This window comes from Chiloscyllium plagiosum, unplaced genomic scaffold (assembly GCF_037043375.1).
Source record: "Chiloscyllium plagiosum isolate Xiang-an unplaced genomic scaffold, Cpla_swu_hap1 HiC_scaffold_4, whole genome shotgun sequence".
NCBI classification, from domain to species: Eukaryota; Metazoa; Chordata; class Chondrichthyes; order Orectolobiformes; family Hemiscylliidae; genus Chiloscyllium; species Chiloscyllium plagiosum.
Window position 1 is genome coordinate 20,329,959 of NW_028270142.1, and position 15,280 is coordinate 20,345,238.

General features: G+C 40.4%; 1 protein-coding gene across 3 annotated transcripts in view; it reads left to right on the forward strand.

Annotated features, from left to right (window-relative positions):
• mib1 (MIB E3 ubiquitin protein ligase 1) overlaps positions 1–15,280 on the forward strand; it is a 145,214-nt gene that overhangs the window by 20,474 nt on the left and 109,460 nt on the right. For all 3 annotated transcript variants that reach the window (XR_006311503.2, XM_043689030.2, XM_043689031.2), the window contains exon 3: positions 1,467–1,596. Coding sequence is in view for 2 of the 3 variants with exons in the window: in XM_043689030.2 (XP_043544965.1) it covers positions 1,467–1,596 (130 nt within the window). In the remaining variant the exon portion in view is untranslated. The remainder of the gene's footprint in view (positions 1–1,466; positions 1,597–15,280) is intronic.

A 15,280-nucleotide genomic window follows, 5' to 3' on the forward strand; every position in this document is an offset into this window, starting at 1 on the left:
TTCTCCAAGATGTATGCATAGGTAAAGTTTACAGGGATATGGGCCAAACGCAGGCAAATGGAACTAGTTTAGTTTGGAAAACTTGATCGGCAAGGTTGAGTTGGACCGAAGGGTCTGATTCATGCTGTATAACTCTGACTCCTTTAAACCTGTCAATTTAAACCTATGCCACCTAGTGTTTGACATTTCCAATCTCGGAAAAAGAGTCCCAACTATCCACCCTATCCATGCCCCTCATAATTTTACATATTACTGTCAGGTCATCCCTCAGCCTCTGATGCTCAAGGGAAAGCAATCCAAGTTTGTCCAAACTCTCCTTAAAGCAGATACAGTCCAATCCAGGCAACATCTTGATAAACCTCTTTTGCACCTTAACCAAATTCTCCACATTCTTCCTGCATTGTGGCAACCAGAACCGCGCACGACTCAAAATGTGCCCTAACTAAAGTCTTATACAGCTGCAACATGACTTGCCCAACTAATGAAACCAAGAATGTCATACTCCTTCACCTTGGTAAAAATAAGACTGCAGATGCTGGAAACCAGATTCTGGATTAGTGGTGCTGGAAGAGCACAGCAGTTCAGGCAGCATCCGAGGAGCAGCGAAATCAGCTTTTGCCCGAAACGTCGATTTCGCTGCTCCTTGGATCTTGCCTGAACTGCTGCGCTCTTCCAGCACCACTAATCCAGATACTCCTTCACCTTATCTACTTGTCTTGCCACTTTTAGGGAGATATGGACTTGATCCCCTAGATCCATTTGTATATGAATACTCCACAGGTCCTGCCACTTACAGTATACTTTCCTCTTGCATTTGACTTCCTAAAATGCATAACCTCATATTTGTCTAAATTAAGCTACATCTGCAATTTTTCTGCCCAACTTTACAGTAGATGATAATCTGCCTCACGATCCATAACTCCACAAACTTTTACGTCATCTGCAAACTTGCTGTTGGGGATTTTCTGCATGGCAATATGCGGGGGAGGTCTTGTCTCATACTTGATTAAATTTTTTGAGGAAGTGACAAACTGATTGACGATGATAGGACAGTGGATGTTGTTTACACAGACTTTGCAAAGCATTTGATATGGTAGGCCCGTCCAGAAGATTGAGTTGTATAGAATCCATGGTGAGACGGCGTTAGATGTAAAATTGGTTTGGACACACAGAGGGTAGTAAAGGAGTGTTTTTCTGACTTGTTTGAAAAAGGCATAGTTTAAGATGCCAAGGAAAGCTAAAATTAAGAGCCAGATATGACATTAATTTGGATTTGGCCTCATTGAACGGCATTTTAATTATGTTTGTGATCTCTGGAAACCTAAAGAGAAGACCTTAATAAATAATGGGGTGGGTTAGTAAAGCGAGTGGAGTAAGAAGGGATGGGTTGTATGGAGATCTGTATACATTTTCTTAAGAATATGTAAATTTCTTAAGCATTTAATCTTCATTTTCCTTTTGATTAGAGTTTTGCTGGAATCTCGACGGAAGTCAAAGAAGATAACTGCAAGAGGGATTTTTGCAGGTGCACGAGTGGTACGTGGAGTGGATTGGCAGTGGGAGGACCAGGATGGGGGCAACGGGCGTAGGGGAAAGGTGAGTGTTTGGATAGGGTGACTGCTCAACAGTTTGGATTAGGTCAGTGTCGCAAGAATTATGTGCTTACTTGAAAGCGGTGTCATTTTTCTTGAAGAGTTAGTACTAGAGTTGGAGCAGAATGATTGTGGATATATCAGTTTGCTTGATGCTATGACATATTTTCCACATGTGGAAATTAATTGTAATGTAACTAATGAGAGCAGTTAAGATATATGGTGGTACAACAAGCATTGCACGAATATGAATTGACTGAATATTTTGGGATGCATTCTCCTTGAACGGTTCTTGAAAAAAGAAACTAAGATATAGAAGTCAGGTTATGATTTGCTTTGTACCTTTTTTGTTTGATTTCAGCGAGGTTCGAGGTGGTGACCGATAGGAGTTGTGATGTTACTCTTGAAAAATCAAACTGAAAATTTTCTTTACATTTCAAAATATAATTGTCTTAAAACTTATCCAGAATATACCTGTCATGTGCCTGTGAAAAACAGTAGTTCACAGAATCTCACCTCAGATGTCACATTTCTGGGGCGAAAATATTACCTTTTTTGTCAACCTGTTCAGAAATGTAGTTACGCACCTCTGAAGCAATTGGGACCTGAACCCAGGTCTCTGGGGTTAGGAGTAGGGACACTACCAATGCACCACAAGAGCTATTTTCAGTTACTTAGGAGTAAAGCAAAGTTAGGCTGAAAATTGTTTTCTCAGAGGATGAATCTTCAGGTGCCTGACACTTAATTTGGTGTATTTGCTTGAGCTTTATCTGTTGAATTGGCTATTGCCTTTTACTTGAAATGATTTTCATTCTTTTACGTTTGTGTAATTTAAGTAGTACCCATCTGCTTTTCTTTCGCTGCATGTACCATCTCAGATGGGGGGTATCTGGCTTGACTTAATCGCTAAATGTTTTGGCCTCAGGTGTTTTAGAATCCATTAGACTTTGGCCAACCATGGCACTTGCTTGTGCTGAGCTTCTGTTTGTGTTGTATCTATTTGTGGTTTTCTCCTCAGTTAGAGCAGAATACATGGATCTGGAGTACTTGTGATTAGGCTGAAAGTGTAATAGCTGATCAATTTATAGGTAAAGAAATAATTTGTTTCAGAGCTAGTTGTGAGATGTTTGGATTGAATCCAGGTGTGTCATTGTAAAGATCTTCTGGTGTCAATTTTTCTGGCCTCACTGCTTTCATTACCTGCAGGCTTGCCATGTGCAGCCATTGCAAGTATTTCGTGACTCATCTATTTAACTTCCTCTTTGTCCAAATAGTTTTTCTGTTTGTTGCCTCAAGTGAATTTTGACAGTTCTCTTTTCTTATTTGTTAATGAGGTGAGCGTTTGCTGGTGAAGCCGATGTTTAATGCCCATCTCTAATTGCTCAAGAAGATGGTGGAAAGCCACCATCCTGAACAGATGCACCATGTGTCGGGTACGTGCTGGTTGATTGCACAGTGGGGACTGGTGAGGTGGAGGAAGGAGAGAGCAGAGAGCGTGTTTCAGCATTGTAAGACCATCAGAAATAGGGAGAGGTGTAGGACATAAGATTCCTTGATCTGCTCTACTTTTCAGTAAGATTATGGTTAATCTTAGTCTCACGTACATTTTCCATGTCTTCCTGACAACTTTTGAGTCTCTTCATAAGTCATAGATTTGTGATGCACAGTGAAAAGTTCCTTCTCAACACTGTCATAATTGGGCAGCTCCTTACTCTAAAACTATGTCCTCTAAGTCTAGAGTGCCCCAGGAGGGGGAACAACCTCTCCCCATCAAGCTCCCTCAACTGCATTCTTTTTAAACTTCAAATGATGATGAGCTCAGCCTTTTCTCATAAGGCAGCTCTTTCTTCCTCTGAATCGGATCAGCGATCCTTTTCTGATCTGCGTTTGATATGATACCTCAGAGTTATAAGGGTTGTAAGTTTCATGATTAGAGTGGTGCTGGAAAAGCACAGCAGTTCAGGCAGCATCCTGCTCCTCGGATGCTGCCTGAATTACTGTGCTTTTCCAGCACTACTCTAATCTAGAATCTGGTTTCCAGCATCTGCAGCCCTTGTTTTTACCTTGTAAGTTTCATGGTCCACAGGCAGAGAGAGACAGGGTGACTGCTGTACAGCCAGGCAGGAATGGATAAGGTAGGGGTCCCCAAATGCATTTCCCCCTCTAGCTAGTTTTCAGTTCTTAAGAAAATGATTTGATATGGTAAAATTGATCAAATAATACCTCCTCAGGAAAAAGCAATCAGAGCCAAGTCAACAGCATAGTATAAAGTGGGGAGAAGAAGGTCAACAAAGCATCTATGTTATGGGATTGAGTAGTGATGGAAATAAATGTGACTTGAGCATGGTGCGTTCACTCCCTGATGTCAGGGCTGTCACGGAACGTATGCTGAATTTTCTTGGATTAAGGGCAGCGACAACACAAGGTCGTAGTCCATGTGGTACTAATGACATAGCTTGAGAGTGGGGTAAGGCCTTCCCTGCAGATTTCAAGGAGCTAGGAAAGAAATTGAAAATTAATATCTCAAAGGCAGTATCTCTGAATTACACTTATTGTCATGTGCAAATGAATACAACACAGGAGGACAGTGTGTGTGACTGAGTGGCATGGTGCCGCGGGAAGACCTTTAGTTTCAGCAAAGGTAGAACCTAACTGTACAGTTGTACTATTTGGAGTCCTATTCAGTAATTAGTGGTATGCCTTGCAAGACAAGGAGTGTAGTGAGAAAGGCAGGTAAGCTGAGGGCACAGAGATATGATATCAAGCAATCACAGCAAATTGACTGAAAGAAAAAGAAAGACATCTGAATATTACTGCTTACTGGGTTCCAGGTGGGATAGGTAGATTTCAATTTTACAAAGACGGGTGTGAGATTCTTACAACCTCGGTTGCATGAACAATTCCCAGTTGTAAGGGGAGTGGTCAGCTGGAAGCAGCACCAAATGAAGCCTTAAATATTGAACTGAGGAACCAGGGATAATCCTATTGTTGGATACTGATGTACCTTTTAGGACCTCTGAACAGTTTGAGAAAGATAAAGAAAATATGATGGATAATTGCTGAGGCACAGAAAAAGGAGGGCAATAATTGAGGCTTTTTAACTAATCTAACAACTGTTCATAAAAGGTAATGAGCTCACAGAATTCTTCATGTATTCAGAACATTTATAGCCATTAGGTGCTAAGTATAACAAATGGAGGGGCTGTTCTGGACTTAGATTCAGGGAATTAATCAAAATCATAAATCAATCCTTTGCCGTGACAAAGGTAAATGTTCTCTCCTTATACTGCTCAACCTGTCTGCAGACTTTAATGTGATTGACCACATCATCCTCCTGCAGCCTATCTAGAGGAGCTAGGAGTATCATCGTTGGTCTGCAGACCACACTACAGGTTTAGATGAAGTGAATAGGAAAAAACAATTTGTTATTAGAGGGGGTCAGTAACTGAAGTATAGGTGTATGAGATGAAAGTAAAGGTTTTTTTTTCAGTCAAGGTGATGAAGTTCTGGAACTTGATGAATCACAGAATCCCTAGATTCTGTGGAAACAGGCCGTTTGGCCCAACACTGTCCACACCGACCCTTTGAAGAGTATCCCACCCAGACCCATTCCGCTATTACTCTACATTTGCCCCTGACTAATGCAACTAATCTACACATCCCTGAGCACTATGGCCAGTTCACCTAACCTGCACATCTTTGGATTGTGGGAAGAAACCAGAGCACCCAGAGGAAACCCATGCAGATACGGAGACAATGTGCAAACTCCACACTGACAGTTGCCTGAGGCTAGAATCGTGCCCGGGTCTCTGGTGCTGTGAGGCAGTAGTACTAACCACTGAGCCATCATGCTGCATTTGCAATATGCCTTTGTTTGTGAGAAATGAAAATCCCCAGAAATAATTTTTAAAAATTTCAAAAAATTATTTGCTCTTGAATTCTTCTGCTTAAACTTTATTTTGCTGTCATTAATTATAGCCAGAAGATGGAAGTGGATTTTGCACTGTTGGAGGAGCAGAGTGATTTATATTCTTGCAGGAGAAAGTATGAGGATAATCGTCACAGTTAATTTGTTTTGGATCATTGTGCTATCATTGCAAATGAATGTAATGTGATGATACTGTGGTTTTAACATGTGCATTCTGTCTTTTTTCTAACAATGCAAGGTTGAGTGATAATAAGCAGTCTGTTCAGAGCCAATAAAATAAACAACTTGAGACCTTGGGTATTTTTTTTAAGTTGGAACAATAGAAGCAGCCTGAATGGGCTAGCTCAGACTCCCACAGAATCAGGATTTTTAGTCTTACTATTTCCAGCAGTAGTTGATGCTTGATTTGGAAGCTGTTTTTCCTTTGTCTGTTATGGCTAAAGGCAGGAGTTCTCTTCCTGCTGCTTAAATTGTATGTGAGACAAGCTAATTTACTGAATTTCCCTTTGCCAAGCATGTGATCATAGTGTGTTACTATATTGGAACAGTTACTGTTTAATGGTTAAATAATCTTGTTATTCTGATAAGTTTTCCAGTAGAATTAAGTTATTCCAATTTCTTTCTTCCTTTTGTTGTCTTTTAACTATACATGCGAATAAAGTGTGTTTTGCTTTAAGAAGGGTAGTTTGACCAATCGAATTACATCTGGAATGTGATGCCTGGCACTTTCCTTAGGAGCATAGTAGGCCATTTGGCTCCTCTAGTCTGTAGAACTGCTTTGTAAGGTAATGGCTGATCTGATTGTGGTAGGCAGGAATGCGGAATTGAAGCCAAAATGAAGTTGAAACCTTATTGTGGTTTTGACAATTAAGATTTCTTTCAATAAACTCAGACCCTTGTGAGCTAACTTTATATGAACATGTTAAGCTCTTGTATATCCTTCACCATCACTCTCAATCATCAGCAATCTTCTTGCCATAAAGCATTTGAGCATAAGTATTATACATCTTTACTTCTGGCAACAGCAGAAAGGACATTACATTAATAACTATATGCTTCAGTTGTACAAATTTGTCTGATGTGCATGTCTGAAGTGTGTCACAAACAGCAAGTTTATCTTATTGTGCCTCAGGGTTGAATTTGTTAACTTTGTGCAAATTTAATGAATGTATATTTACATGAACAAAAAGACTGGCTTTTCTCAATTCTTATGGTATATGGTATCCACATTTTTGAATGAAGATTTACAAAACCTCAGAATTGTTATATATACCGCTGTCAGTATATTGAATTAGGCATGAAAAGACATTCATGAGATTTATAAAGATTTTATTCATTTTGCCCTCTAATTTTATTGTTTGCTGTGTGTGGAGCAACTTCTGAAAGCAGATGTCACTATGTTGTGCACGAGCAGTGAATGAGAAACCTTTGAGTGGCTGCTTGGCTGTGCAGTTTAGAGGGAGCATTGGATTTTATAAATCTGTAGTCTCGAGCAAACATTAATTTCTGTCTTTCTCTTCCCTATCCAGAAGCACTCTGGGGTAAAATGCACTTTTAAATAGACTACATATCACCAGCTCTGTAAATTCTGTAGCTGATCTGTTTGACCCTTACAACTCTCACAGACTCCCTTTCTTTTAAGAAAACAAGTTGTATTCATAAAAAATTCCATAGGTAGAAAAATCTCAAGGCGGAAGTTAATGTTTGTTCTAGACTACAGATTTATAAAAAACAATGCTCTCTCTGAGCTGCACAGCCAGGCAGCCATTCAAAGGTTCCCCACACACTGGCGTGCGCAACATATTCCCACCAGTACATGATGAAACATCTTTCTTCGTGAACCTTCAGCAATGTTTCTGTTGAGACATTCCTCTTATTGAAGTGATCTGACAGCTGATGACTAGTGACTACCCACCCAACCTTCGTGGTTTTTCTCCCTCAAGCATCTGCTTTTCAAAAATATATTTTTATTGAAAAAATAGATTTTTTAATATTACAAAAAGTACAAAACAGTACAATTCTAAACAGTGCAAAAAAAAACCCAAAAAATCCCCAAACCACCCTCATGTACACATGTATAAACATATATAGAAAAGTATAGAATTAAAAAACCCCAAACTGGCTATTTAACTAAATAAATAAATAAACAACAACAAACTAATAAATAGTAATAACTCAGCCCAGCCAAACAAAACACTCATACGTTCACAGTTCCTCCTCCCTAGATATTGGACTCATAAAACACAATCGTTATGGCTCCATAAAAGCCTTTTTTAGTGTGGCAGATAAATTTGTATCAAGGTATTCCAAAAAGTTTGGCTATGTCTTGTAAAAATTCTCAGTTTTGTGGTGTACCATATTTGTGAGAAAATCCAAAGGAATATGCTCCATAACAATCTTCCGCCAACCTGACAAGTCGGGGAATTTTCGGATATCCAAGACATTCTTTCTTGCACAGAACGCGAGGATATTGAAAAGTTTTTTCTTTGCATGTCTGCAGGAAATACGGTGGGCAAGTCTTCTCCACCCTTACACCCAAAATCCTTTCCATTGCACCCACCACAGCACTCCAATATGTTTGAAGCCTATCGCAAGACCAGAGACAATGGGTAAGAGTGCCCGTGCAGACCTTGCGCTTGGGACATGCTGAAGATACCCCTGGTTTAAATTTTGACAAACGATCCAGAGCCAAGTGGACCCTGTGGAGAATCTTCAACTGTAAAGCATGGGTCCTATTGCAAATTGATATCTTCTTTGCATTATCTCAAATATCGTTCCATGCCTCTGAGGAGACTTCAACATCCAGCTCTCTCATCCACATCCTGCAGAATCGATCAAACTCATCTGAGGTGGCACCCCCCAATTGATGATATAAAGTGCTGACAGAAAGTGTACTCTTAGCACTAAGCACCCCCCTCTCTATGTCAGATTTGTAGCGATCAGTCAAAAGTGTGACTTTTTTTTTTAATAAGATCCCTAACTTGAAAAAAATGAAAGCGGTCTCTATTAGATAACTCGTACTTCTACTAACTGTTTGAAAGACATCATTACATCACCCTCAAATAAATCACCTGTGCAAGGCACACCCGTAGCTGCCCAATGTTTAAATCCTGAATCTATCATCCCCCGTTGAAAACCCAGCATACCCACTAAAGGTGGAAACAAAGATGTTTTGCCAATATTGCCTTCCCTCTGCCGAATTGTCCTCCATGCTTTAACAGTATTGATGACTATTGGTTATGGCAATATTCCCTAACTGTCTTGGTTTTGTCCAAAAACAGCAAACTGGTAAGGGAGCACCTTGCCTGGGAGACTTTGATATTTAGCCATATTGAAAGAGGATGTCCACAAACCCAATCACTCACGTAGGTCAAAAGCAAGCTTAATTGGTAATTCTTAATGTCCGGAAGATCCACTTGCTCCAAGCTGTGAGGCAATTGCAGTTGGGCTTATTTAATGAGGGGCCGCTTACGATGCCAAATAAAGGAGCTGAACCAGCCATTCAGCCTCCTGAGTGTTTGCTTATTGAAAATCAGGGGGAGCATCCGTATAGGGTATAGTAAACAGGGGAGAATATTCATCTTATTAAGCACTTTCAGACCCAACCACGAGACTGGGAAGTGCTTTCCATCTTTGAAGATCTTGTTTCATTGGCTTTGAACAGCCGATCCAGAACTGGAGTAATGAATATGCCCAAATACACAAAATCCCCCTGTGACCACCTAAATGGGAATCGATAGTCACCCTCAAGAGTTAGCTCCTTCATAAGACCACCCATAGGCATGGCCTCTGATTTCACAAAATTAATCTTGTACCCCACAAAAGCACCAAACTCGCGAATGCATTGTATCTGGCGAGGCTCTGAAACTGCTGAATTTGTCAAAAAAATTAGGACATCGTCTGCATACAACGAAATCTTATGTAATTTTGACCCCACTTCTGGAGCTGGTATATAGCGATCCCCACGAATGGCCTCCGCCAATGGTTCAATCACCAACGTAAAAAGCAATGGTGAAATGGGACAGCCCTGCTGGCCGCCCCTAAAAATATTAAAATTGCTTGATCGTACCCCGTTGGTGATGACTGCCGCGAGAGGGCCACCGTAGAGAAACGTTACCCATCCTATGAAGACTTCGCCCAAACCAAACCGCTCTAGAGTAAAGAAAAGGTACGGCAACTCAACTCGGTCAGATGCCTTCTCTGCGTCTAGAGAAATTACCAATCCCTGTATTGACTGTTGTTGGCATGCTTGAATTACATTAAGCCTCCTGACATTACTGGATGATCGGCGATCCTTTATGAAGCCTGTCTGGTCCTCTTTAACAATAGAACGTAACACCATCTCGAGCCTTAACGCAAGAGTCTGAGAGAGGATTTTAAAGTCCGCATTTAGGAGCGAGATGGACTTGTATGAAGCACAGTCTTCTGGGTCCTTCCCTTTTTTAAGGATAAGTGAAATATTGGCCTGTCTCAGAAATGGTGGGCGACCCGGTCAGCCCTCTCTATCTTCCATCCTCTCATGCCAGCCTCCAAGTCAAGGAATTTCGGAAGCCAGTCCTCAACAAATTCTGCAGGCTGCTCACCTTCCTTACCCTCAGGTAGACCAATGGTCCAAATGTTTTTTCTCCTGTCCCTGTTCTCAAGATCATCCATTTGGTCACGCAAATTACGGACCTGCATCTCCAGGGCTTGGATCCTATCCTTGGATGAACTGGCATGAGCTTCCACCACTGTGACCCTGTGCTCCACCTCAACCGTCCTCTTGTCTAGGTCTCCCAGCTGATGCTCATGCTTCTGCAGCATGAGAGAGACTGGAGCCAGCTTCTCTTCAATCTGTATTCCCAGCATCTCACATGATTTCGCGACTCGTTCACCAGGGCCTGGAAAATAATTGATTCCGAGGATCCTGCAGGCTGATCTGCAGACCCGGCCTCGGATGTTCCTTTCCCTTTTTTCGGCATCTCTGGACAGCTGGAAACACAGGTAAGTTAATTTTTAGACGTTTCTTGGAACTCCAAGATATCGCGATGGCTTGAGTTTGGCGGGTTAGAGGTTCGTCCCGCTTGTGCTGCGATGCTTAGATTGCTGCCATCTTGAATCCCCCCGAAGTGTCTGCTTTAAACTTATTATATCCATCGCATTTTCGTAGAATGTATATTATCCGCAAAGACTATTGATGTGTGTACCATTCTATTGTGTTGTTGTCGAGACCCTTTTACACAGACCATTTCTTGCAAGATCTTAAAACAAATAAGATACCATATCAAAAGCATCAATGAGAGACCCTGTGTTTCAACAGCTAATGTGCTCTCCACCACTAATTTTCTTTATCTCTCTTGTCAAGGAGCAACATGTCCCACTTTATCCCAAAGCAGTATTACACATCTTTCTGCATTGGAAAATCCAAGAGTTTCATCTGACCATTATTATAATTCACAAAAACAGAAATTACTGGAGAAATTCATTTGATCTGGCAGAATCTGCAGAGATAGAAACAGAGTTAACATTTAGAGTCCAGTGACCTGAAGGTGGATCTTCAGAACTCTTCCGAAAGAGAATCATATTGAATTCAAGATGTTAACTGTGTTTCTTTTCCCATAAACACCGTCAGACGTGTTGGGTTCCTCCAGCCTTCTGTGTTTGTTTCACATTTCTAGCATCTGCAGTATTTTGAAATTAGTCTAGTTTGTCACAATTTCATGAATCAGCAACTAACATACCCATGAAATGATTTCAACCATAAACACAATATCACTTCATGTGAATCCAAATCATATTTACCCTCTGACCTATCTGTTTCGTAACCTGCTTTAAATACTTGACTCCTTATTTACAGATAATTCCTGACATAGTGACGTTGAGTCATGTGAGAAACATCTATTTTCTATTCCCCATTTGATTTCTAGGAGCACCTCTTAAAATAAGTGAATCGAGTAAAAATCAAATATTGTGAATGCTGGAGATCTGAAATTAAAAGAAGTGCTGGAGAAGCCGAGCAGGTCTGTGACAGCAAATGTGGAAAAAGAAACAGAATTAAAGTTTTGAGATGAACAATTATATCAGCTTTAGTGTTAGCTGTTTCTGTCTCCATATGTTGCCAGACCTCCTGACTTCTTCCAGCATTTTCTCTTTTACTTATAATGAGAGTCTGAGTTATGGCTAACTTTAATGATATTCTTTCACGTATGTTTAAAACGTTATTTTGATTTCTGATTTTTATTTAAATTCATTTACAAGATGTGGGTGTTGCCTTTGTGAAGGTGATGCTGAGCTACATGGAGGCTTGACAAAATGTCAAAAACTGTGACTGGATTTAAGGTTGAATGAAGTTGCTGCAGTTGTGGATCTAGAAGAATTTGCAGTTGGGTTTGTAGGGGATTATGCACTGAGTAGGGTGCTACCTCGCCATAAGTGACTGAAGAATGGAATACCGAACTAGTTGAATAATTAAAATAGTGGTCTGAAATTAATTTTATGTTTAACAAGTTATCTCATTTTGAGTAGGTTAAATAGTTAGTGTAGTGTTCAGTGACTTGCTCCATGGCATCACCTGGTGACCAAAGCCTGGAATTGCATAATGATCATCCCTGTAGAAAATGTTTTAAAGGTGTTGGTTATTGGAGAAACATGAAGAAATGCAGCCATAGATCTCCTAATCGGATCTAGATTCAGTTCTTATGTAGTTGTTTCATGTTGCATATGTGTAACCATGACCACCTGGAAATGCCTAAATGCATATTAGTGGTTAAATCTTAGTAGTGATTTTTAAAAAATCAGTCTAGACAAAAGTTTGTTGGCTTGGTATAAAGATTAATTTCTGGCTTGTGATCCTGTGTAACATATGGTTTTAGTATTTAAATCCATTCCAAATTAAAGGATGGCTGCACAAAGCATAATAATGTATAGTTACTCCCAGTACGAAGCTTTTCATAAAGTGTCTAATGTTGCTTAGTTTTGACAGATGCTAGTACCTTTTATTATCTCCCTCAAATGGGCATACTTGAACCTTTCTCTTAATAATATCAATCATATTGGAAGAGTGTTTCAAAGATTTTCAAACTCGAACAGAAAACAATTCTGCTCCTCTCGTCCCCCATCCCGCCCATTTTTAATCTGTCTGCTTTTGTTCGAGTCTATTGAAAAGGGGAAACATCCTTTCACCAACCACCCTGTCAGGTCTTGATACATTTCACTGAGATCATCTCTTATTCGTCTAAACTTCAGTGGATTCAGGACCAGCCTATCCAATCTTTTTCCCCACTATTTTAGATGTTTATTACTGTAAACTGAGCACTTAGGTTTGAAAACTGAACTTCAGAGTTAAAAATACATTGAACTTGATTTCAGTGTGGCATTGATAGTGAAACTGTTAGTGTGTTTTTTAAACTGTGGAACTTTGGATATGTCATCCCATTTTTGTATACCCGTATCAGTTGAAGCAAACACTCAGAAATACAGTATAGCTTTACATTCTTTACTTTTATTCCGAGCCATGGAGAGAGAGTGATCACCCACGTCAACAAAAACATGAGTTCTCAATCTTTCCTTGAACAGCAGATTCTTAAGGAATTACATCGTCACTTACAGGGAGTAGAATCCAAATAAGGTGACATCTATATTGATTAGATTAGATTACTTACAGTGTGGAAACTTGCTCTTCAGCCCAACAAGTCCACACCGACCCGCCGAAGCGCAACCCACCCAGACCCATTCCCCTACATGTATCCCTTCACCTAACACTACGGGCAATTTAGCATGGCCAATTCACCTAACCTGCACGTTTTTGGATTGTGGGAAGAAACCGGAGCACCCGGAGGGAACCCACGCAGACATGGGGAGAATGTGCAAACTCCACACAGTCAGTTGCCTGAGACAGGAATTGAACCGGGTCTCTCGTGCTGTGAGGCAGCAGTGCTAACCACTGTGCCACCGTGTGATTGGGTGACTGTTACAATCAGTAAGTACCAACAGTAAAGATTAAGTCATCTGGCATTACACAATGATATTCTTCACCTCATTAACTGGCATTGCACAATGGATGTTCTTCACCTTGATAAACCACTACCCTTGCTTCCAGCACCTCGTTATTTACTGCAAGTTCTTATCTGGTCAAAGTCGTGCTAGCTGAGCCTTTGTCAAGCAACCCTAAACTTAACTCTTTCCATATCTGATGAAGGGCTTTTGCCCGAAACATCGATTTTCCTGCTCCTCGGATGCTGCCTGACCTGCTGTGCATTTCCAACACGACTCTAATCTAAACTCTGGGTTCCAGCATCTGCAGTCCTCACTTTTGCCTCTTTCCGCACCTGCTCATACCTTATACACTTTCTCAGATATGCGCAGAATAATATGAAAATTCAGAAGGTGTCTGTTAGTTTTTGCTCCCCTGTACGAAGTTCCATAGAGTTTCCCCACAGATTGTAGTTTGCCCTTGCAATTGTTCCCTTTCCAAAAACTGACTACAGACACTGTAATTCTGTTGAACATCTGTATTGCCCTTGAGAAGCTAAAGTGATATAAATTTAGTTTGCTCGTGATCAAAAATCCCAAGCTATTTTCAACAGTTGTCAATAGAGTTTCTTCAGTTGAAAAGTAAATCAAAGTTGATAATGATGTGATTTTAACTTTCTGTTTACGATATGAACAGTTCAGTTTATCTTGTTGCTTAGCTTTTTTTAAAACATTCAGTACTGTTGATGCCAAGATATCTTTTGATTAACTGCCAGTGGGAGACAGAACGTTTCCACCACATTGATTATAGGTATTTGTAGTCAGCAACTGCTGACTTCAGGTTATAGTTCAACAGGTTTATTTGAAATCACAAACATTTGAAGCGCTGCCCCTTCGTCAGGTGATAATGAAAGGCTGTGCTCCAAAAGCTTGTTATTTAAAATAAACATGTTGGACTATAACCTGGTTTCATGTGACTTTTGACTTGGTCCACTCCAGTCCAGCACCAGCACCTCCACATCACTTGCTGACTTCAGCACTGAGTGTCCCTACTTTGTCCTGAATCTTCAAACTGGTGCAACCCACCTTCAGTGATTAGTGCAATGCAAGGAATTACAAAGATGATTGATCAGTCAAGAGAAGTGTATACTGGCTCATGCAACTACTTGGCTAGAGATTGTCTAATTATATGCTGAAGGAGCGACTGTGATTGCTGGGAAAAGGTACACCTACATGCTGAGATAAAACCTGTTCTCATTTCCTCGAAGGCATAATTCCCAATTTGGCAAAGTAGCATTAATATCAAGCCATGCGACTGAAATTGCCTAATGGGGTGAGTTGTTGAAAGAGAAGAGTTGTGTCCAGTTTAAAACCCTTCAATTTGTTTATTCTAATGTCCCCAAAAAATTGTGGAAGGTTTGACTCAAGTTAGAGTCTCCTGTGTGCATATGGTTGCAGCATTTAAGGACTAACCTGTTTGAGGGACTGATTGTCATGAGGATGTGGGAAGTATGTTCTTTTCCAGATTCCCTATCCTTCCTGTATGTTTATTGCATGGCTGGTAGCTAAATTGCTTTAACCTTAGATTTCAAAACAGAGACACTGAGATGTGAGGAAAATAATGTAATGGTGGAAACTGTCAGTGAATAATAGAGGTGGTTGCTTGGTGTCAACACAGACAAGTTAGCACCTGACCAAAATAGTTTCAAAGCTTCCGCACCCAAGTTAAATGCAATATATTTCTTTTGAATGGCGTTTCTTCTTGTTGTTAAAGACATTTTTACACCTAATCTCTAAAGATGGATCTGTG